We start from the raw sequence: 23,044 nt of genomic DNA, 5'->3' as shown, positions 1-23,044 counted from the left end.
TATATATATATATATATATATATATATATCACTACAAGAAATTTTTTTATTATCTACGGTAGATTTTGGCTTTACTTACGGTATAGTCATGAGTATTCAATAATTACTCACGGAATAGCTACGGACACGAGTCTGTAGGTAAATTGCTCGTAGAAATTATATTACCTACGTAAAATTCATAGGTGACATTTACTTGTAAGATTTCCGTAGATAATTTACTTACGGAAATGTTATGGGTAAATTACCCACAAAAATATCATGGGTAACGTCAAACTAAGAAAATTAATGTTACCTACGAAAGTTTCATCGGTAATGTTTCCCATGGCATATCCGTGGGTAATATCAAACTAGAAAAAAAAAAGTTCTAATACACGCTTTCATCTGACTCACATCAACTAAACAACAATATCACAATTTACATGTTAAAAATTACTTCTTCATATATATGACTAACATCATTAAATCCAAAAGTCTCAATAAAATATGAAAATCAGTAAACTGTGATAATACTCTAAAAACAAGCAATTTTTCTGGGTTTGACACTTGTTTCATTAATATTCAAGTGTATTCATCAGAACCAAAATATACACAATTTACAAGAAAACCTATGTCATAGCTTAAACTACCTCTTTGAAACTAATGTTCCCACGGTTAATAATTCAATCATAATTATAGGTTTTTCTTGAAAGTGTAAGGTGATATGATAAGTACGTGTATATACCAACAAATTTTTAACTACTTACTATTAATGAATTCCTTCTGGTAACCAAAAAAAGACGAATGTGTTTCTTGGAATATTAGGATTTTCATGTATGGCAGTATATTTTTCCAGTAAAGCCTACCTTGTACTTCACAAAAATAAAGAGGCTACAAATTGTTTGGCTCTAACAGCACTTGAAAGTTAGCAAATGAAAAATGAACAAGTAAATGATAGCGTAACAAATTTTAGGAACACTAGGCAGACTAGCAACTTGTTAATTAACAACTACAATCAATACAAAATTGAACCTGCAAAATTGAGCACCAATAACAATTAAATAAAAACCAAACATCACAGCTAAATTATCAATGATAAAGACACCTTGCCTATGATCATAATATATAGATCATCTTACTTATGATAAGGACGCATTGTGCTTAGGGCCTATTTTTATGTATATGGTCAGACTATATAGAACAACTGCAAGCATCAAAATAAATTCACAAAATGTACCAGAAATTTACCACTAAGTTGGGTACCTCAAATTCAAATGGCCTAGTGTTCTTCCACTTTTCCTAGCATGTCACACCAAATGTTAATAGCTTGATCACCATGGCACCAGTGGTTTCATCCTTACAATGGATCCTATGGACTTCTTTGTTAATAATAAGAAACAATGTATCATTCTTTGGAGTATTGTAGTAGATTTAGGCTTGCTTGTAAAACTGCTGATAGCTCTATTAGATACTCCTTTATTCATTTGTTCCCACATAGCAACAACTTGAGCCTTTTCTTCTAGCAATACAAGGAGAATATTAGCATGTTCATAAGCAACAATAATCATAAATCTCCAAAATAGACATAGTCAAAGTTGTCTTAACATGCAGAATGAAACCAAAAGTCCAAAACCTTACCAGTACCATCCAGTTTTTCCTAAACTCCAAAACCATATTGAATTAGTAAAAAAAAAGTTAACAAACAATAATATTAAGAAGGAGAAGTATTTACTAGACAAGAAGCTAAATCCAAGAAGCAGACAGAGATGAGTATAATGAGCAAGTGCACTTTTCACTCTATATAATAATGAGCATAATGGGATTGCTTACACTCTCACTTTCCCATGCCCTTGCCACACTAGTTGCTTGGAAAAGATATGTTGCCTGTTAAGACAAAATGAATAATTAGACTTCACATATGTAACTTAAGCATAAAAAGAAAGTCCTCTGAAGGAATTGTACTCTAATAGCTTATGCATGTGCTCTAACCTTTCTAAGTATCTGCTTTTCTTCTTTATTCAAATCCAAAGTATAAGGAAATCGACAAGAAGCTTTTAGCACAAGTGTAACTAGCTAAAACTCCTTTTAATTAAACTCAAATTGAACCACAACTTTAATTCAGAACGTCTCCATTATAACTATTTCTTGTCATGGTTATTGTATCTAACAAAAGTCCCAAAACCTCACGAGTAACATCCAGTTTTTCCTAAACTCCAAAGTCTAATTCATATGTTGTAAACTGTCATATTATTTTTATTAGCAACCAAATGAACACGAGCATAAACAAAATCAATGGGTTCACTCAACAAAAAGGAAAAATACAGAAAAAAAAAAAAAACAAGAACTCAGCTTCAACACAAACATACACATGCACAAGTTAGCAAGCAATTTCTCAAAAACAATCACAACTCTGAAAGTAAGAAACATATTAAATAGCAAAAAGAAAAATCAGCCAAGCTTCTAAGTTACTTGCAAATGCACAAGATTAAATCAAAAACACAAATACAAATCCCTGAACGAACACACTTAAATCGAACAAATCAGAGTGAGATATTCATTATAAATTACTGCTAGTTATAGAAAATACCTAAGAAAATAGGTAAGAAGCGGCGCAACACAACAATGATGGCGAGGTCGAGAATAGCTTTGATGGTGTGAACTGGAGTTGTGGTTGAAGATTGAAGAATCGATTTTGGGAGTGACGGTTTCGCGCGAATCAGATATTGATTTCGATGCAAAAAGAAACACAACGAATATACCTAGATCGAAGAAGACACAAATCAATGAAAGACAGTTAAGTTCGAAGAGAGTGGAGCGTCGCATATCATAGAGAAAAGTTGCAGATCTGAGAGTGAAGGACAAAGAATATCGATCAGGAGTGATAACGTGATTCTGAAAGCAATAGATATCGACTTGTTGGGCGAGAGCTATGGAGAATGAGATCTTATTTTTGGAGAGAGTGTGTGTTTTGAGAGAATGGAAACCCTATTTACCAGTTTTGAGAAAACGAGAGTGTGTTTGAGAGAAGAAGGTGAAAATGTTTCTATTGGAAAAGATAAAATAAAATATTCTTTAAAAAAAATAAATTAAAATAATGCATTTTTACATTACCCACGGGCTTAGGACCGTGAGTAATTTTCCGTAGATATACAGACATTTTCTTGTAAGGACCCTTTTACAGCGCTTTTTGTAAAAGCGTTGTAAATTGAAGCGTTCTCCCATAGCTTTTACAGCGCTTTAAACACAAGCGTTGTAAAATGTAGTGTATAGTAAAAATAACACAAATAAATCTCGCAAAATTTAAGTGGGTTGCGCATTTTTTTTCTTTACCCATGGACTTTTTTAATGTTACCTACGGAATAATCGTCGAAATTAATTAAAAAAAATTATTTTTTAAGCAATACACAGTTTTTCCATAGAAAAAAACTAATTTACTCACGAACTAACATCCGTTGGTAATTTTTCCGTAGGTATACAAATGTTTTCTTGTAGTGTATAAGATGTGAAAATTAAACTATAAATCTCTTTATCACATCATTCTTATACACTCTCTTCTCATTCTCAAGAACCAAATTAATCCTATGTCTCAAATTCATCACCTAAACATGCTAACCCCTTTCTCATACAGATTATTTAACTAAATTAAGATTAAACGAATAAATAAAAGTTTTTTCATATATAATAATCTTATTTAATGCAGTTTTAATTTATTTATTACATTAAATTTGTAATTTTGACTCCTCTAATTTTTTCTCAATTTTCAACTCTTTATTTTTTAAATTTAAAATATTTAGTCCACCTCTTATTTTAACATATAATTTTGACAATGTGGTAATAAGTTAGATGACGTGGACATGACCTCTGGTATATATGAAAAGTCATATCATATTTTTTTGGTTTTTAATTACTTAAAACAAGTTTAATAAATTTTTAAATGTAAAAATTAGTTTTTAAAAATATTAAAAGAAAAAAAATGAAAATAAAAAAGTTAAAATCATGGAAGGGGGACAAGATGAACCCTAAATTTTCCAATTTGAAAGGAAACCACTACTACACGGTCATATATAATTAACTTGTTCTCACGCATAAAACTTTTTAAATGAACACCTCATATAGATTAAATTATTTGTACAAAGGTTGGAGTATCTACTTATTGTTTTAATATAAATTAGGTATAGAAATCTTCAAACAGAATAAGATCATATGATTGGTAAAACTCTCCCTGCAAAACTTCTTAGAAAAATCAAATATTATTACATTATTGTAATTCGAACTCAAAATCTATAATTAAATTTATAAAAGGCATGAAGTGTTTTGTCTAAACATATTTAAATATTTTTTTATACTTGTTTGTACTATTTTTTTTTATTTGTATATAATTATATTTGTTTGAATACATATTATTCAATAAAAATAATAAATTGAATATTTTAATAGTTGAAATTGAAGCAATTCTCTTTGATTTTAAAGTTACTCTTTAACTAAACTTACATTAGATCATTGTTGAATCTGATTCTAAAGAGTTTTGACATAATTCATTGTGGTTATACTTTTTCTTGCATAAATTAATAATCTTATCCACTCACATCGTTGGCAAATTAAAATAGTATCAATTGATCATGAAACTAATAAATGTGTAGACTTTTTGATACTTCGAACTCATTATACAAACTTTAATATAACTCTTGTGAAGTCATTATTTTCTCTTTTAAATAATTTTACTTGTATGGATATTGAGGGAGCTAATTCTCCTGATTTAAATTCTTAATATAAATAAATAAACGGGTATAGTGTATTTGTCACGACCCTTCTCCTTCCTTTCCCCCGCGGTTTGACTAAACTTTGTCAACTGAATTGTAAATGTTGGAATATACTATAGAATAGAACAAGTCATACTCACACCCCCCATGAAGCCGGTTTTTTCAAAACTTGGTACTATTTCAACCCCCACCTTACCCCACACTTCTCTTTTCTTCACTATATATACATCAACATTAACACAACTTTTAACATCCATCTTAGCTTTCAATTTTTATTTCACACCATTTCCTGTCCTAGTCCTAGTCCCCCAACATTCATTTTCAATTTACAAATATTTATCAACCCAGGTATGACAATTAATTTCTCCAATTTCCTCAATTTCCCCAACACTACTAAAAAATGTAAAAAAATTAGTCAGAAAGAAAAAGGAAATTTTTTCTCTAATTTCTTCGTCACTAATTTAGTAATGGATTTAAAGAGGACTTTCATGTTTTTCTTTTTTAAATATCTCTTGCTAATTTATTTTTTTAGTATTGTTGAAATAACTCCACAAACACAACACATATGCAATTTTTTTATGCATATTATATACATTATATGTACATGTTCTTAATTTAATTTGATATATACAGGATAAATTACAGAATTATATATATGTCTCCTGGAATAGTAGTAACATTTAGTGAACAGATGAAATTGAAAGGTGAAGATGATATTGATAGATCAGAAAATCAATATCAAAAAGGAGTGAAGCTACTAGTTGATAATGGTATTCACAGTGTGCCTAAAAAGTATATACTTCCTCCTTCTGAACGTTCTGGCATGAATATGGAAGATGCAAATGTTGCCAAACAAAACCTTGAGCTACCCATCATTGATTTTTCTGATTTGATTGGTCCAAATAGACACCAAGTCCTTCAAGCATTAGCCAATGCTTGTCAACGGTACGGATTTTTCCAGGTAAGCAATCTAGCAAAAAGATTCATATAATTAATTATAATTAATGAAACCTTATAAAAATATTACACGTTGAGTCATGTGTTATGTGGAAAAACAAGGGTTCTCACTAGTAGCTCTAAAGTTGAAAAAGCCCTTGTCACAAGTAACCCAATATTTGGAATAAAGAGTTAAAATTTGTAGCTCCACTATCTTTTAATTTATATAGTAGTTATGTCATTAGAATTGAATCATTTATATTTGTCTAACGTCTAATTTTAATTTAGGTGTGTGGTCTCCATTGAATATTCATGTATCTGTTAATGATTCGTATAATACATATAACATAATTAGTTTTATCTAATGGGACTACCAAAATTGACTCTATTAATATTTAGTTGGCTTCGAGGCTAAAGTGTTTAGTATCTCCACCATAATTTTCTATACTATTAAGTTGGGTAAGTGAATATTGAATTATAGAAAACATATTTTCTATTGAAAATGACAGTGGTTAGTTTGTTAGATAGATAGAAAGAGATAATTTGTAAGCAAAATAAAACCTTAAATGTTTTTTTAATACTTCTTCAGTGTTTCGATCTATACTATTAGATTATATTTTTAGGGACCGCTTTAAAAAACAATTACATGTACCATAAAATAAATTGAATAAGATAGTATATATAGTAGAGATATAAACAAATTACAAGCAATAAATTTATGATATAAAATCATTTGGGGAATTTGCTAGTTGATAAACACTTAAGTTAAGCTTGTATTAGAGTTGACTTTATAATTAATTAAAAGTCTATTTATGTTTTGATTGATGAAGGTGGTAAACCATGGGATCTCAGAAGATGTAATGAACAGCATGATGGATGTGAGTGGAAGATTTTTCGATCTACCATTTGAGGAAAGAGGAAAGTACATGACAGCTGACATGAGAGCAGCAGTTAGATATGGAACAAGCTTCAGTCAAACAAAAGACAGAGTGTTCTGTTGGAGAGACTTCTTGAAACTCCTCTGCCATCCTTTGCCGGATTTTCTTCCTCATTGGCCTGATTCCCCCGTGGACTTTAGGTGTGTAACAATATTTAATTAATCATTAATCAATTCAATATATAAGTGGACAACAATTATATTTATAATCATAATATCATATAGTAAATCCTAGTACTAATTTATTGGTGTCTCTGTGTTTTTTTGTGTAGTATAATAACTTTTTGGGCAAGTTGTATAAATAATTTACCGTTGATCAGTATTTAAAAATTATCTAAAGTATCATCGGTGATTTATGATATTATTTTTAGAGGTAAAAGTTTATACTCCTCTTAGTTATGAGAATAAAGACACTACTACATAAAAATTGAGTTGAATTTCAATACTTTTATATTAGTTTTTTCTCGATCTTACCTCTTGGCATTGATCATATCACTCTTTGAGTTGAGTTTCTTGTTTTTTCTAAAATAGGAGTACATAAATGAATTTCTATTAGGAGTCAAAGTTGAAATTTCAACGAAGTTTTGACAATATAATACAAAGTGGTAACAAATAAAATATTATAAAATAATAATTATATTTTTCATCCTTTATTTTATTTAATTATAACACTTTAATTTCTTTTATAAATGAGTTATTTATCTTTTAAAATGTCTACAAATTAATTTTTTTTTATTATTAAAAAATACCAATGTGGCAAGTCATGTATTTTCTAATTTTATTTTATTTAAAAATAAAAGTAAATTAATTTTCTTCATCATCTTCTTCGTATCAAATATAAACTCTTAATTGACAACAAAAAAATCAAAACTCAAAATCAAAGAAACATACCCTTTCAATTCTTTAACTCTTTCAATATCAAAGAAACAACACAACAAAAGTAGTAAATCCATAAAACATAATCCCCATCTCCCTCTCACACAATCACATCCATCACCTCGGTTTTGTTTATTAAATTAAATTAAATTAAAGGTTTAATTGCTGTTTTAATCCCCCTATTTTACCTGAATCGCGAAAGTAGTCCCCCCATTTTGTTTCTCTCCGGTTTTGGTCCTCTAAACAGAATTTTGGTCCAAAATTTGATGAAATTTGATTTTTTTTTTGCATTTATTTAAGTCACACAATGCCTCAAGATCTCATTTGCAACAATTGTACTTGAAATATATGATCATAAATGGTGTAGTACGGTTTTAAAAACTAAAATTTCATCAAGTTTTGGACTAAAATTCTATTTGGGGGACCAAAACTGGGGAGAAACAAAATGGATGGACTACTTTCGCGATTCAGCTAAAATAGAAGGACCAAAACTGCAATTAAGCTTAAATTAAATGATGAATTTTGTTCAATTCGGTTGTTTAGAAACAATGATGTGGTTGTATAGTGTTGTGGCTTCAGCTTGATAAGTTTCAAGTTTGTCGTTGGTTAGTGGGGTTAGGGTGATAGTCTAATGGATGCTATTGTGTGAGAGGGAGACATTGAATATTACTATAAATTTCTTAGTTTTCTTTTATTTAAAATTAACAAAAATTTCAAAAAAAAATGTTTACATGACTTGCCACATCAGCAATTTTTCCTATTATAAACTAAATTAATCAAATGTCTTATGTAAAGGGAGGGGTATTACTAATTTCTTTTCACTATAATATTGCTTTTGAGTAATTCAGAATGGTTAGAAAACTAAAATAAAATAAAGAAAATTGTGATTTGATTAAATTATTTTTATTAATTGTTGATATACTACTTTTATTATAAATGTGATGTGAAAAAGAATAATTCAAAAGTGATGTATATAATTAAACAATAATAAATTAACATAAAAAAAGTTTAATTATTAATTTTAGACCATTATTACATCACAATTATTTATAGTTATGACTTTTGAAGTAGTGTTATAATAAAAATAAAAAATTTATAATGTTTCGATAATTTCGATTAACTAATCTATAAAAAAAATTATACTATCAATATATAAATTAAATCTTAAAAAAATTAATATTACATTGAAAACTAAAGTGAGAGTCTTTGAATTTTTTTTATCAATGTGGCCGTTACAATTTATTTCATGTTTCAATTATTTGATATGTTTAACCTATTTTGTCTTTTTTTAATTTCTCTATGTTTCCCAACAAAGTTGCAATGGGGACAAGCAAGATGACATGAGAACAAAATTATATTTTTCTTGCAACAATTACAATTATGTTTTTTAAATAAAAAATGTAGGAAAGTGGTGGCTACCTACGCAGAAGAAACCAAAGACTTATTTCTAAGGTTAATGGAAGCCATCGTAGAGAGTTTAGGTATAGTTGAAAACAACAAAGAAGGAAAAGACAATATTCTCCAAGAATTGGAAAATGGGAGCCAGCTTATGGCAGCTAATTTCTACCCACCATGTCCTCAACCAGACCTAACTTTAGGGATGCCCCCTCATTCTGACTATGGATTCCTAACACTTCTCCTCCAAGATGAGGTTGAAGGTTTGCAAATCCAATTTCAAGGAAAATGGTTCACAGTTCATCCTATTAATAATGCTTTCATTGTTAATGTTGGTGATCACCTTGAGGTAAACATATTTATTAGTTGATTTGTCACTATCTTTTCATATAGCAATATTAGTTTTTATAACATTTTATGTTGGTAAATAATATTATAACATATTATAAATATTACAGCAACATGCTCCCTTTGGTCCATTTTATATAAAATGAAAATAAATATAACACAAAGAATACACATGTCAAGTAACTACCTTAAAATGAGTCAAAAAATAAAAGAAAGCAATGCCTTAATTTCTACCTTAATATTTTTTCATCATTCATTAATGCATCCACTTGCATGAGAATCTTTTGTTAATTTAAAATACATGTTTATAAAAGGAAATTCAACAACTAATGTATTTTAAAATTGTACAATTAATTTGTTTCTTACAATAAGGACTAAAGAAAAATTTTAAATGTCACTTATAAAAAGGATTCGAGAGAAATGTATGATATATAATTGGTGTGCATAAAATTTGATTGACAACGATTAATTTTGGTAAATTGTATAATTAGTGTATTTGGTTCACTAATAAGACATCTACTATCTCTACAACTTTGATCATTTAGAGTAATTCTACAAAATTTATTAATTTTGAAGTGTAGTCACCTTTATTTGTCATCGTTATTCCTCAAAAATGTGTTTTAGAGATCGAATTTTGATTATTTTTCCACATATTCAAAATGTGTTGCTACATGAACAAGAAATAATTAATTTATCTTATACTTGAATTCATAATTGTTTTCTCTGAGGTCACTTTAAATAATACTAATATCTTCTTTAATTTTAAAGAAACACTCACCTACTATATAGTTACTAAAAAAAATGTATCAAATGTTTTTTTTTCTAATCGTACTTACATCTATTTATATCGTTTATTATATGACACTATTAAAGTTTTTGCTTTGTAATTTTAAAATATATGATTATGTTTTTAATAGTACAATTAGAGTGAAATTGAAGGAATGACAAAATATAAATATTGTATACAAATTTTTCAATAAATGTAAGAGAGATAAATGTTTTTAGGAGAAGTAAATGCAACTTGCTCATATAAAAAAGTTCATCATAACATGAATTTGTTTGTTTAAAGCGTAATTATCTGATTGTGCAAATATATTTAAAAATATAAAAGATAAATTTGAGAGAAAAAAAATATTTAAACTGTATTTTGTGTTAAATATCTTTCATATCCACTACTAGTATTATATGTATGTGTCAAAAAGTCATGTGGATTAGATTCAAGTTGCTAATTTTTGTTCGTGTATGGTTGTCAGATTTTTAGCAACGGAAAATACAAAAGTGTGCTACATAGAGTTTTGGTGAATTCTTCTAAGCCTAGAAGATCCGTGGCATCGTTGCATAGCGTTTGTTTCAACAGTACGGTGAGACCGTCACCAAAACTCATTGACGAAGCGAATCCCAAACGTTACGTAGACACCGATTTTGAAACTTTTCTTGCCTACGTTTCAACAACGGAGACCAAGAGAAAGAGTTTTTTGGAGTCTAGGAAATTCACTTCTATTCTACATCGCTAGGAACAAAAAGAAGGAATTATTATATACTACCTTAATTAAAGTGCCACATATTGCACACAATAATTGATTATTTACTAGGAGAAAAATTTGTTTGTAAATTACACTGTACTCTTTTGAGCTAATTTACAATATACTTTTTTCTCTTACAATCATTATTTTATTTTAATTATAAAAAATATTCTTCGGTCTTTTTTATAAGAGACATTTATTTAAAATTAATTCAATAAAAATTGATGTATTTTGTTAATAATATAAATTAGATATATTAATTTTTGTTTATCAAATTTTAATTCAACAAATTTTTATAAAATGGATTAGAGTTAGTAATATATTTTTTTAATAATATAATAATTAAAATTATTAAAAATATATTTAATTAATAACAAATGTGACATGAGCTTCCGTTAGCTGTTAGACACATGATTAATTGGAAGGACCTTTTAAAATCCATACATGAATGTTTTGGTCTATTTTAATGTCAACAAAATTGGTAATAATGGTGAAAATCAATCATAAATGACGTTTTTACATGTATAAGTATAAGCCATAATTGATGTTGCGAAAATATTTTTTATTTAAATTTCTTTGAAAATAATTTTATTTATTGACAAAGAGATCATAAAGGTTTTTGAATCAAACAATTATTTTAATGTCAAAATATTATTTTATTATTTTTAAAAATATATTTTCAATAAATGACATTTTATTTTTTCTTCGTATTAATTATTTATATTAAGAGTTTCTGATAAAAAAAATAAACAAAAATTTATAAAAATAAAAATAAAAAATATTTTCACAAATTAAAAAGGACTTAATATTAATATTGTGTATAAGTCGATCTTTTTCTAACTCCACCCTTTTAATTCATAACCTTTTTCTAACTCCACCCTTTTAATTCATCAATATAACTCTGAAATCAATGTCATCAATCTTATACTTTATTTTTTTTATCCAAGACGGTCAAAGACTAAACACAAACACTAAACAGAAATTAGTCTAGGAGTTAAATCAGCTAAGAAAATAGAACTAACAGGAGCAAGACAATGGTCATAGAGAATCAAATTTTGCTCATGATTAGAACCTAGAAAACCAAGAACATCAACACTTGCATCAGTTTCACAGAATGAGTGACACACCTTTAAAAGCCACAAGCTGCAAAACCTTCAAAAGCATTTCACAATTGAGCTACATCGGCACTGTACTATAATAAAAAATTGGAAAAACTGCACAACCAATAAGCATCTTCTTCCTTAATCACTCTTTCATAGCCAACAATCTTTACCATCTCTACAACTACAAGTGTAACATCCATAACCACTTAATTTAAGATTGTTTTAGTGTTTCCACAAATAAACACAGTTTTTTTAATATATTTTGTCTTCACTCACACTCATTTTTAAAAGTTTCTTAGAAGGTCACCAATTCAAAGAGTATTTTATGTCAAACACACTTAAATGTGAAGTTTCTATATTTGGTACTCCTAAAAAAAATATTGTTGATATAAGTATTACTAATTAATCCTTATAAACTCTCCTCCATATATACAGTTATCCGTAATTTATTAAAAACTCTCTAGAGGAGTCTTTTATTTTACTTATTTATATAATTCAGTCTTTCATTTTTATTTTTTTACGTACTTTATCTTTTAGTGTACACAATTTTCATTTTTTTACACATGTATAGGCACTAGCTTCATCATTTTTCTAATTATTTTTTCCACTTAATTACTTTGAAATAAAATTCTAGATTTTATTAAAATAATTAAGAACCTTAGTAATGTTATTTTTTTGCCTTCTTCATCTTCAACATAACAATTTTTATCTAAACCTAAAAAAATCAAGATATGTGAAGAAAAATCAGCATAAAAGTGATTTTTTTCCATCTTCAAATCTCAAATAAAATATATCCAAAAAAAGTATTCGTACTCATATATCCCCCAAATTTCTAATCTAGCCTAAAATCCAGATCTAGTATGTTTGCCCCCCAATTCAGCCTCTTCAAATAGACAAACATACAATAAACACTAGTAAAATTTAGTTTTTTTAAGGCGGTTAAAATGTGCATTTTAAGTCTCGGTTTCGTGTCTGAGTTAACAGCAAACGATTTAAAAAATATATTATTTTTTAATCCGTTTCATGAACCGACTTAACAGAGCTTCGTCTTGTTAAGTCGATTCAGCTTAACCGACTTAAAAATCATAAATTTAGTTCAACAAATTATCTTTTCAAGTCGGGTCTTTTGATTAACTGACTTAATAGATAGAATTAAAATAATTATTTTTTTTATTTATAAATTTCTCATTTTGTTTGTATATAATATTTCGTATTAAATTTCAAAATTTAATATAACCACGATTTTATATAACCATTTAATAACCACGATTTTAATATAACCACGACTTTTAAATCAGGACATTAATCCTGAACCTCCTCAAGTAGTTATTCCTCTCCCACCCACTCATATTCCTATCGAACCTGCCGAGTCTTTCCCTCAACCTCCACGACCACTACAAACATATCAGCGTCGTCGCTTATCCTTTGTTGTGTTTGTTCCTGCTCCCATTACAGACTCTCATCCGATGCCACCTCTGGATCCGGCCCTGCCACCTAAGCCTGACCTTCCCATTGATCTTCGTAAGGATATTCGCACCACCCGTAATCCATCTCCTCATTATATTGATTTGTGTTATCATCGTCTTTCTCCTTTACATTACACTTGCTTGTCCTCCTTGTCTTCTGTTTCTATTCCTAAAACTACATGTGAAGCATTATCTCACCCTGAATGGAGGCAAGCAATGCTTGATGAGATATGTGTTCTACAAAGTAGTGGTACTTGGGAATTGGTCCCTTTACCTCATGGGAAGTCGTTAGTCGGGTGTCGTTGGCTTTATACAATGAAGGTTGGTCCTGATGGTAAGATTGATCGATTTAAGGCTCGTTTGGTAGCCAAGGGATATACTAAGATTTTTGGGTTGGATTACAGTGATACATTTTCACCGGTTGCCAAAATGACATATGTCAGACTATTTTTCTCCATTGCAGCAATTCGACATTGGCCCCTCCATCAGCTTGACATTAAAAATGCATTTTTGCACGGTGATCTTGAAGAGGAAATGCATATGGAGCAACCACCAGGGTTTGTTGCTCAGAGGGAGTCTTCCAACATGGTTTGTCGGCTACACAGGTCCCTTTATGGTCTTAAACAGTCTCTTAGAGCTTGGTTTGGCAGATTCAGCTCGATAGTACAAAAATTTGGTATGATCTGTAGTGAAGCTGATCACTCTGCATTTTATCATCACTCAGCTCAAAGGTGCATCTATCTTATTGTTTATGTGGATGACATTGTTATAACTGGTAGTGATCAGCAAGGAACACTCCAATTAAAACAGCATCTCTCAAATAAATTTCAGACTAAAGACCTTGATAAACTCCGTTATTTTCTGGGTATTGAAGTAGCCCAATCCAAGGATGACCTTGTAATTTCACAAAGAAAATATGATATGGATATTCTTGAAGAAACAGGCCTACTAAATGCCAAGTCAGTTGATACTCTTATGGATCCAAATGTCAAACTCCTACCCAATCAGGGGGAGCCTCTATCAGATTCAGGAAGATATAGGAGATTGGTTGGAAAATTAAACTATCTCACAGTCGCTCGTCTTGACATTTCCTTTGCTGTCAGTGTGGTAAGTTAGTTCTTAAATTCTCCTTGCCAAGAACATATGGATGTTGTAATCCAGATTCTTAAATACATCAAAAGTGCACCTGAAAAGGTCTCATTTATGAAGATAGAGGACATACTCAGATAATTGGCTACTCAGATGCCGATTGGGCATACTCACCCATAGATAGACGATCAACTTTTGGGTATTGTGTACTCATCGGAGGAAATTTAATATCTTGGAAGAGTAAGAAACAAAATGTTGTTGCAAGATCCAGTGCTGAGGCAGAATACAGGGCCATGGCACTAGTAACATGTGAACTCATCTGGCTGAAACAGTTACTGAAAGAACTTCAATTTGAAGAGACCAGCACATGACACTAATATGTGATAATCAAGCTGCATTGCACATTGCCTCGAATCCTGTTTTTCATGAGATGACCAAACATATTGAGATTGACTGTCATTTTGTTAGAGAAAAGATTGAATCGAGTGACATCATCACCAGCTTTGTCAAATCTAATGAGCAGTTAGCAGATGTGTTTACAAAGTCATTGCGAGGTCCTAGAATTAGTTATATATGTAACAAGCTAGGTGCATTTGATTTATATGCTCCAGCTTGAGGGGGAGTGTTAAATATTATATGAGAATGTAAATAATTATATGGGTTGTAAGTATGTAAGTATTATGGCCCATTAGTATTACTGTAAATTAGGGTTATTTAATACCTTGTGCTTAGATAAAGATATTTCGATGAGTAGTTGAAACACACGGGTTATTCCATATGTCTCTCAATACTCTTTATATTCAATAGTTAGTAAATTAATAAAATTATCAAATACTCCTATTATTGTGTTGTAAAAGAAGGAGAAAACTATGTTGTAATACATCATGTTATGTGTTAATGTATTAGTATTTTTATGATAAAATTTTGCAATGTATTCTATATATGTTTAATGTATTAATACTTTTTATATTGTCAATAAAAAAAGAAAAATTGTACATAATTACAAAAAATAATAAATTTTACATATAAGCATCATAGTTGATCTATTTAGGTAAGAATGTATCCTTGAATCGCCATAATTATATATTATAACTCATAGTTAGTCTATTCATATTAGATTGAACCGTTGAAACATAATTATGATTACTAAATTGTATAATCTATTTCAGTGAGAATGTACCGTTAGATAATTGAAATTAAAATTTTTAAGTAATAATTAATTTATTTAAATTAAATTGTACCGTTGAATTATCAAAATTATAATTTATAAATCTTAATCTATTTGAATTAAATCAATTGTTGGATCCTCAAAAACATATTATTTTTCCATCTCTTTGCATCTTCTGTAACTTTTATCACTTTTTCAATTTTTTACTACTATTTATATAGGAATAAAACTACCTTAGAAATTTTCTTCAAAATTATGCATATATAATTTTCATATTGAGGTTGTCAATTTTCAAACAAACTAAAATTATTAATTTCAACATTCTGTATTATATAATTGCATCACTTGTATTTTTTTTTTCCAATCATTTCAATATTATTTTTCTTATATTTATTTGATAAAATCCATTTTGTTATTACTTTAATATTAATATATAAAGTTTTATATATTAATTTGAACTCGAACAACTTAATCTTCTTTCAAATTAAAAGAACATTAAAATAAAATAAAATGAAATTATAAATTTTTTGATATTATTTACTTTAATTTTTAAAATAAATTATTTACTTTAAAAGAGAAGAATTCATTTAGAGTGAATTAATCTCTAAAATGAAGTATCTACGAGTAAAATTTTCTGAAGTTCAATCTCTAAGATATGAAACATCTTTAATTAAAAATTTTCATTTCCGCTTAATAAGAAACAAAAAAAGAAAAAAAAATTCTCTCATCGTTTAACTGCTAAACCGCCATTGAACAGTATCCAACGTAAATCCCCAAACAATGCAACATTGTTCACTCTCTCCCTCTCATCTTTCTCTCTCTTTCCTCTCCACAACACCATTCACACTCCCTCCAAAACCTTATCCAATTCACCGTTACTCCATAAAATCCTCAATCAACAAAAACCAATCAACAACCACAAAACAAAGTTCATGGGTAAGCCCTGATTGGCTCACTTCATTATCCAAATCCCTAACCACACGAAAAGACGATGATTCTGGAATTCCATTAGCAAGTGCTAAACTCGATGATGTTTCTGATCTTTTGGGTGGTGCTCTTTTTCTCCCTTTGTTTAAATGGATGAATGAGTATGGTCCCATTTATCGTTTAGCTGCTGGTCCTAGAAACTTTGTGGTTGTTAGTGACCCTGCTATTGCTAAACACGTGCTTAAGAATTATGGCAAGTATGGTAAAGGTCTTGTTGCTGAGGTTTCTCAGTTTCTTTTTGGCTCTGGTTTCGCTATTGCTGAAGGTCCTCTTTGGACGGTAATCTTCAATTCTCAAACATTTTTACTATTCTGCCTTGTGCTATGAAGATACACACAACTAGTTAGTATAACTAACTAACAAACCAACTAATATCTCTAATAATAATTTGAGAAAATAAAGTAATTGAATTTAATCAATGTGTTGTTGTCATGTCAGGTGTCGTCGGATACCGAGATAAGTCTTAAATTAGAAGTGTCGGTACTACATAGGCTTTGAGTGTTTATGAGATTGCTATGTTTTTTTTTTTAGAATGATGAACTAAACTTTTTATAGCAATGTGAGATGTTTTGGTTGTGCTGTGCTATAGTGTTTTATGTGTTAAGTAATAATAATATGGCTGCTGCAACTGCAAGCATTCTCTCCTCCACTTTCTATTTCTTTCTTGAAGTCATTCTATAGAGGAACTATGATGCACCGACATAGACATAGACCTTAAACACAAGGCTAATTCTGACACGTAGATATTGACAATAAATTAAGAAAATACAAGTGATTGAATGTAACTATTTGTGTCAGACCTTAAACACGTCTTTAATTTGAAGTGTAGGTGTTGCATAGCTTATCAATGTTCTCAATTTCTTGTTTCTTATATGTAAAAATACATGGAGGAGATCAAGTTACCTATAGAGTAACTTTGATTAGTTATTAACTCAACATACATATTAAATTTCATTCCAGCTGTTGGGTATTATGATATTACCTCAATGATCATGCACACAAAAGTTTAGGAAAAGTACATTACACGTTAAATTTAAGATATTTGATGAAGGATCATTTAGTTTTGAAATTTGCAAAATTTTGTGGATTTGACCTAATCAATAAGATCTTTAATTTGGTGGTTGGATTGGTGAAATATAATGTATATATTGAGTTCTTTAATGGAGTAAGTAACCCTCACATTTTAGCTGGTCCTCTTAGAGTATAAAAATCAATTATTCACTTACTGCTTTCTTGGATGAACAACTTAATTGAGTGCCTATCATATTAGTGTTTATGTAAAAGTTATTTCTATAAACAAAAGATAAAATAAAGTCAAAATGTTTGCATATAAGTTACAAATTGTTTTCATAAACTATCTTAGAGTCTTTATGAAAATAAGTTGAAAACAACTTACGGATATGTAATAAACAATTTCCCCAAGTTCTCCCAAAGAGTCTCACTAGTCATTATGCCAGTAAATAAGCTAAAATAAGTCATTTAGTTGAATCGGTTCTAGTTGTGCTTCTAGTAATAATTTTATAGATTATTTTAGGCAACCGGTTCTTTGTTTCAACTATTTTCTTATGCATATTAGGCAAGGCGCAGGGCTGTGGTTCCATCTCTTCACAAACGGTACTTGTCTATTATGGTGGATAGGGTGTTTTGTAGATGTGCTGAGAGATTAGTAGAGAAGCTACAACCTGATGCACTTAACGGAACTGCTGTTAACATGGAGGACAAGTTTTCTCAGTTGACCCTCGATGTTATTGGTTTATCTGTATTCAACTACAACTTTGATGCGTTGAATTCAGATAGTCCTGTTATTGAAGCTGTTTATACTGCACTGAAAGAGGCCGAGGCTCGCTCAACCGATCTTTTGCCGTATTGGAAGGCAGGTTCTTTTTCATCTCCCATTCGTGATATGGAATTCGGATTTTTTTTCTGTGTTCATCATCATGTATTCTTTTTCTTGTTCTTTGTTGCTGCAGGTTAATTTTCTTTGTAAGATAATTCCAAGACAAATAAAGGCTGAAAAAGCTGTTACTGTTATCAGGAAAACTGTAGAAGATCTTATTGTAAAATGTAAAGAGATTGTAGAGTCCGAAGGTGAAAGAATTGATGCCGATGAATATGTGAATGACGCCGATCCTAGTATTCTCCGATTTTTGCTTGCCAGCAGAGAAGAGGTATGCAGTATTTCTGTTGACATTTGCCAATGTATAATTTCCTTTTATCATTGTGTTCTTTGGCGGCTAGCGATATATTCAGAATATATTATAATATATGTTCGATATTAATCAGATGAACTGTGCATTTGTTTTATGTGAACATTAATACTTGTTTATTATTACTCAACATGCTGTTCATGTTATTCAGGCTTAGATGTTGAACATAGCACAACCTAATAAAATTCATATTTAAATTCGTTTTTGTTTAATAATGTTCATTTTTTCCATATTTATTTTAGGTCATTATGTTAAATTTCTGAAAAGTTGTCAACCATCTAGCATTTTCTGATTTCTGAACTTCTGTAATTTAGTTGTGCTTATTTATTGCATTGAGCTTTGGTTCATTTAGTTGCACTGCTTCATTTAGTTAATTTTGAATATTTCTGCTCCACCGTCACATCACTTTCTTCCTGGAACATGTCATATCAGTCAGTATATGATGACAATATTTTGGTTCATTTTCTGGGTTTTATACTTTCAGTTTTTTGATCTGTTCTTCATGTGTATATTTTTATTACTTGGTGGTTCAGGTTTCTAGTGTGCAATTAAGGGATGATCTTTTATCAATGTTAGTTGCTGGTCACGAGACCACCGGATCGGTGCTGACTTGGACACTTTATCTTCTAAGTAAGGTATTATATATTGTTTTGGATTTTCCTTTTAATTAATCATCCAATTACAGATTTCTTTCCCCTTAGTCTTCAAAGCTAATCTAGGTGTGATTGTAGAAAGTTGTGAACTTTTAAAACCAATTTAATGTGGTTTAAAAGAATTGTTCAATGACCTCATAACATTGTAATTTCTTTCAGCTTTGAGAATGATTCATGGACTTTGTGAACTTTTATCCATTCTTATTTTTTAATTTATATGTCTCTATTTATGTGTTATAACATATGACTGTTAGCATTGAGAAAAAACAAAACAAGAGCTCCATTATAGTCTTCCCCCTGTTAATTAGTAGTTCTATTTATGCAGGATTCTTCCTCATTGGCGAAAGCGCAACAAGAGGTTGACAAAGTTTTACAGGGAAGGCGTCCTACCTATGAAGATATTAAAAATCTTAAGTTCTTGACGCGTTGTATTATCGAGTCGCTCCGGCTCTATCCACATCCGCCGGTAGGTTGCTATACCAAATTTCAGTATTAATGTCTTTTCGAGTTACAAAATATTTTGTAATATATATTGTGTATGATGGGTCTAAACTTATGTCTAGCTTCTTGTTATGGAAAAAGTTAGATTGGTAAAATAGAAAATCAATAGATAAAACTAATGATACGACAACCAGGTTTTGAGAGTAAAATTTGTCGATTTAATGATCTTATTTGCTAAAAATTCTGAGAATTATGACTTTCGCAGCAGGACCTTAGGATACAGGTGACATTAAGAAACTACGAAGAAAATTACAACAAAATTTAGCTTGTAACTACTACTGTGTTTGATTATCTATTAGGAATTATGCTATAAAAGCACTCTCTAACACACTTTTTTCAACACAAACTCTTCTATTGTTTGAATTTCATATGAATCCAACTAAATTTATGTGGAGCCTACATGATTAATAGGATCTGTTTGAGTTTCAACCAATAAAAAAGAGTTAGCACTCATCATCTATGTAAACTTAATAATTTTCTTTGTGAAATATCTTTGACTAATTTTATTGTTTCCGATGGTTTTATACAACTTTATGTATCCTAAGGTATTGATAAGAAGAGCTCTAGTTCCTGATGAACTTCCGGGTGCTTACAAAGTCAATGCTGGTCAAGATATTATGATTTCTGTGTACAACATACATCGTTCTTCTGAGGTATTACTTGATGCTCTTATGTGAAAAAAGGTTTCTTTTATGGGTCAAATGTAGCTTCTTGGTTTGAATGTAGCCAACACTTTATAAGACCCTCCCTCTTTTCGAGTAGTTGATTTCTACCATTGTCAACTATGTGACATGATAGCTATATGTATTGCAATCATGGTTATGATAATAGATATGAAGACAGCATAGACCCTTTGATATTATGTTTTTCTTTGTATTTTTTAATTGAATATTTTATAATGGTTAGAACCTGTTCAATTTCATTTCAAAAAGAATATTCTGTCTTCTTGATTTTCCCTTTCTGTTTTAAAGGACAGGAGGAAAACAGAGAAAAAGAATATCCTGTTTATTTTTTTTTTTTTGGTTTTTGGTATAGAAATAAGTGTATCATTAAAAGCAATTTGATGTTATCATTGTTCGGATGATTAGTTTTTCCATTCAGAGGTTGCTTTGTTTTAGATTATTGATGTCACACAAAATTACATGTCCTATCTTTATGCTATGATGAGGCGATTGAGAAATAATGTGATGCATACATAATTTCCATCTTAGAATTCATGTGCATTGTTTATTTGCTTGTCATTTTGCTAGATTGAATCTAATATGCAAGATGTCACACTTGCACATATTATTTCTCGTTATCAGCTCACTATTTTGATCTATTGTATATATATTTCATTATGATTTTGCAAGGTTTGGGATAGGGCTGAAGAGTTTTTGCCAGAAAGATTTGAGTTGGATGGTCCAGTGCCAAACGAAACAAATACAGATTTCAGGTCTGCATTAGAGAGTATTTTTAGTTTGTATATCCTATGGAGTATTTTTATTTGTATATTCTAGTTTACTCAGATTTAGATGAGAATCAAAACATGTTACAGATTCATTCCATTCAGTGGTGGGCCTCGCAAGTGTGTCGGTGATCAATTTGCTTTATTGGAAGCCACAGTTGCTCTTGCAGTGTTTCTACAGAACATGAACTTTGAGCTGGTCCCTAATCAGAATATTAGCATGACAACTGGAGCAACAATACATACAACAAATGTAAGGTTATCTATTTATGTCTTCTTTGATATGTGTAATTATAGAACTTTATCAACTTAGTCCTCCACATTAGCAATATTTCGCAATAATGATTAAAATTGCAAAATGTTAATCAGGTTTGCCCCTCTTACTAGGTCTGTTATCAAATGTATCCTTCATTAGTTAATATTATTTAGTGTCAAATGCATGGAGAACTATGCTATGCTAAGATTAATGAAAAAAAGAACTATATTGATATTAATGGAGGGACGAACTTGATTAAGATTTTGTAATCTCATAGATCATTTTGGAATATTTATAACATGGAAAACTACGTGATATTGTCCTACAATTTTAGGAACCAAATTTGGTATTTACTCATTATTTTAGTCTTCACCAGTGTCATGTTTTTCTTTTCATTTTGTCAAAAGTGGAAAAAAGAATATTTTCATTTCCTCACTTTATTATTATGATGATTTTCTTATTATCAAACAAAGGGAAAGACATCTAATTAGTACATTTTACTCTGAAATAATATGATTTTGTTTTTGCAGGGCTTGTACATGAAACTGAACCGGCGGTTGAAATAGTCGACATTCATCTTCATTTATTTATTTAGCAAATCAAATTCTCATTATGATTTTCTCATTTCTGCTATTTCATATACCACAAGTTATGCAGTAAATATGTATTTGATAGAGAAAGTATTTCCAACAGTCTAATCATTTCTTCATATTTTATAAATGTTGTAAAGTGTTGCTGAATGACAAAGTTAAGAAGTAGTGCAGTCAAGTTTCAGCTACAAAACTGTTATACCTAATTGCGAGATTAATTAAATACATCTATTCATTAAGACTCGGTGCATTTTCAGGAGTGTCTTATTTTTTGTCATTGTTCCTTGAAAATAATGTGTTCTATTCTACTTCTTTTCTTGAAAATTTTTACTCTGTACCCTATTATCATTTACAAAACTCCATTTTACTAATGAAAACTCCATTTTACTCTGATTTTTTATTTATTTAAAAAAACACTAAAAACTAGTTACCAGGAATGTTGGAGGAGATTGCCGGAAGAAAGTTTGAATTTTGAATTTTAAGTTTTCTAAAATACACATGGTTTAAAAAATGTAAAGTATAAATTTTTCGAAACACTTGTATTTTGAAAAACTGAAAAATTTAAATTAAAGTTTTTGAAATACTTGTATTCCGAAGTTTTGTAAAACACAAATTTAATTTGGAGGTAGAAAATATTTTTTGTTTTTTATTTTGTTTTTTATTTAACAAAAAGGTAAAATTGGATGTTTGAGATAGAGTTATAACAAAAGTGTACATAAAAAAAAAATTTATTTTCTTGTGTCTTGTTAATTTTATATTGTTTCAAGTTTGTATCCATTTTATTTAGGTGCGCTCTTCAATTTTTACTCACATGTGTAATTAAATT

At 29.6% G+C, this 23,044-nt stretch overlaps 2 protein-coding genes across 3 annotated transcripts; both read left to right on the top strand.

Moving 5' to 3' along the window:
* Nucleotides 1-4,989: 4,989 nt before the first annotated feature.
* On the top strand, nucleotides 4,990-10,889 carry LOC101498064 (probable 2-oxoglutarate-dependent dioxygenase SLC1). 2 transcript variants are annotated; one of them, XM_027331397.2, is made up of 5 exons: nucleotides 4,990-5,084; nucleotides 5,428-5,697; nucleotides 6,503-6,750; nucleotides 8,890-9,229; nucleotides 10,482-10,889. In XM_027331397.2, the coding sequence occupies exons 2-5, from the start codon at nucleotides 5,428-5,430 to the stop codon at nucleotides 10,740-10,742; spliced, it is 1,119 nt and encodes a 372-aa protein (XP_027187198.1). In that variant the 5' UTR covers nucleotides 4,990-5,084; the 3' UTR covers nucleotides 10,743-10,889. The 2 variants fall into 2 exon arrangements, with proteins under 2 accessions (XP_027187198.1, XP_004516960.1); XM_004516903.4 differs by having other exon boundaries at nucleotides 5,370-5,697.
* Nucleotides 10,890-16,264: 5,375 nt separating this feature from the next.
* Nucleotides 16,265-22,457, top strand: LOC101497524 (carotene epsilon-monooxygenase, chloroplastic-like). The gene is made up of 9 exons (XM_004516902.4): nucleotides 16,265-16,843; nucleotides 18,141-18,437; nucleotides 18,535-18,732; nucleotides 19,305-19,406; nucleotides 19,750-19,890; nucleotides 20,471-20,578; nucleotides 21,278-21,360; nucleotides 21,463-21,625; nucleotides 22,159-22,457. The coding sequence occupies exons 1-9, from the start codon at nucleotides 16,358-16,360 to the stop codon at nucleotides 22,192-22,194; spliced, it is 1,614 nt and encodes a 537-aa protein (XP_004516959.1). The 5' UTR covers nucleotides 16,265-16,357; the 3' UTR covers nucleotides 22,195-22,457.
* The last annotated feature ends 587 nt before the right edge of the window (nucleotides 22,458-23,044 follow it).

The sequence above is a fragment of the Cicer arietinum genome, chromosome 4 (assembly GCF_000331145.2).
Source record: "Cicer arietinum cultivar CDC Frontier isolate Library 1 chromosome 4, Cicar.CDCFrontier_v2.0, whole genome shotgun sequence".
Classification (NCBI taxonomy): domain Eukaryota; kingdom Viridiplantae; phylum Streptophyta; class Magnoliopsida; order Fabales; family Fabaceae; genus Cicer; species Cicer arietinum.
This window is presented reverse-complemented; position numbering and strand designations above follow the sequence as displayed.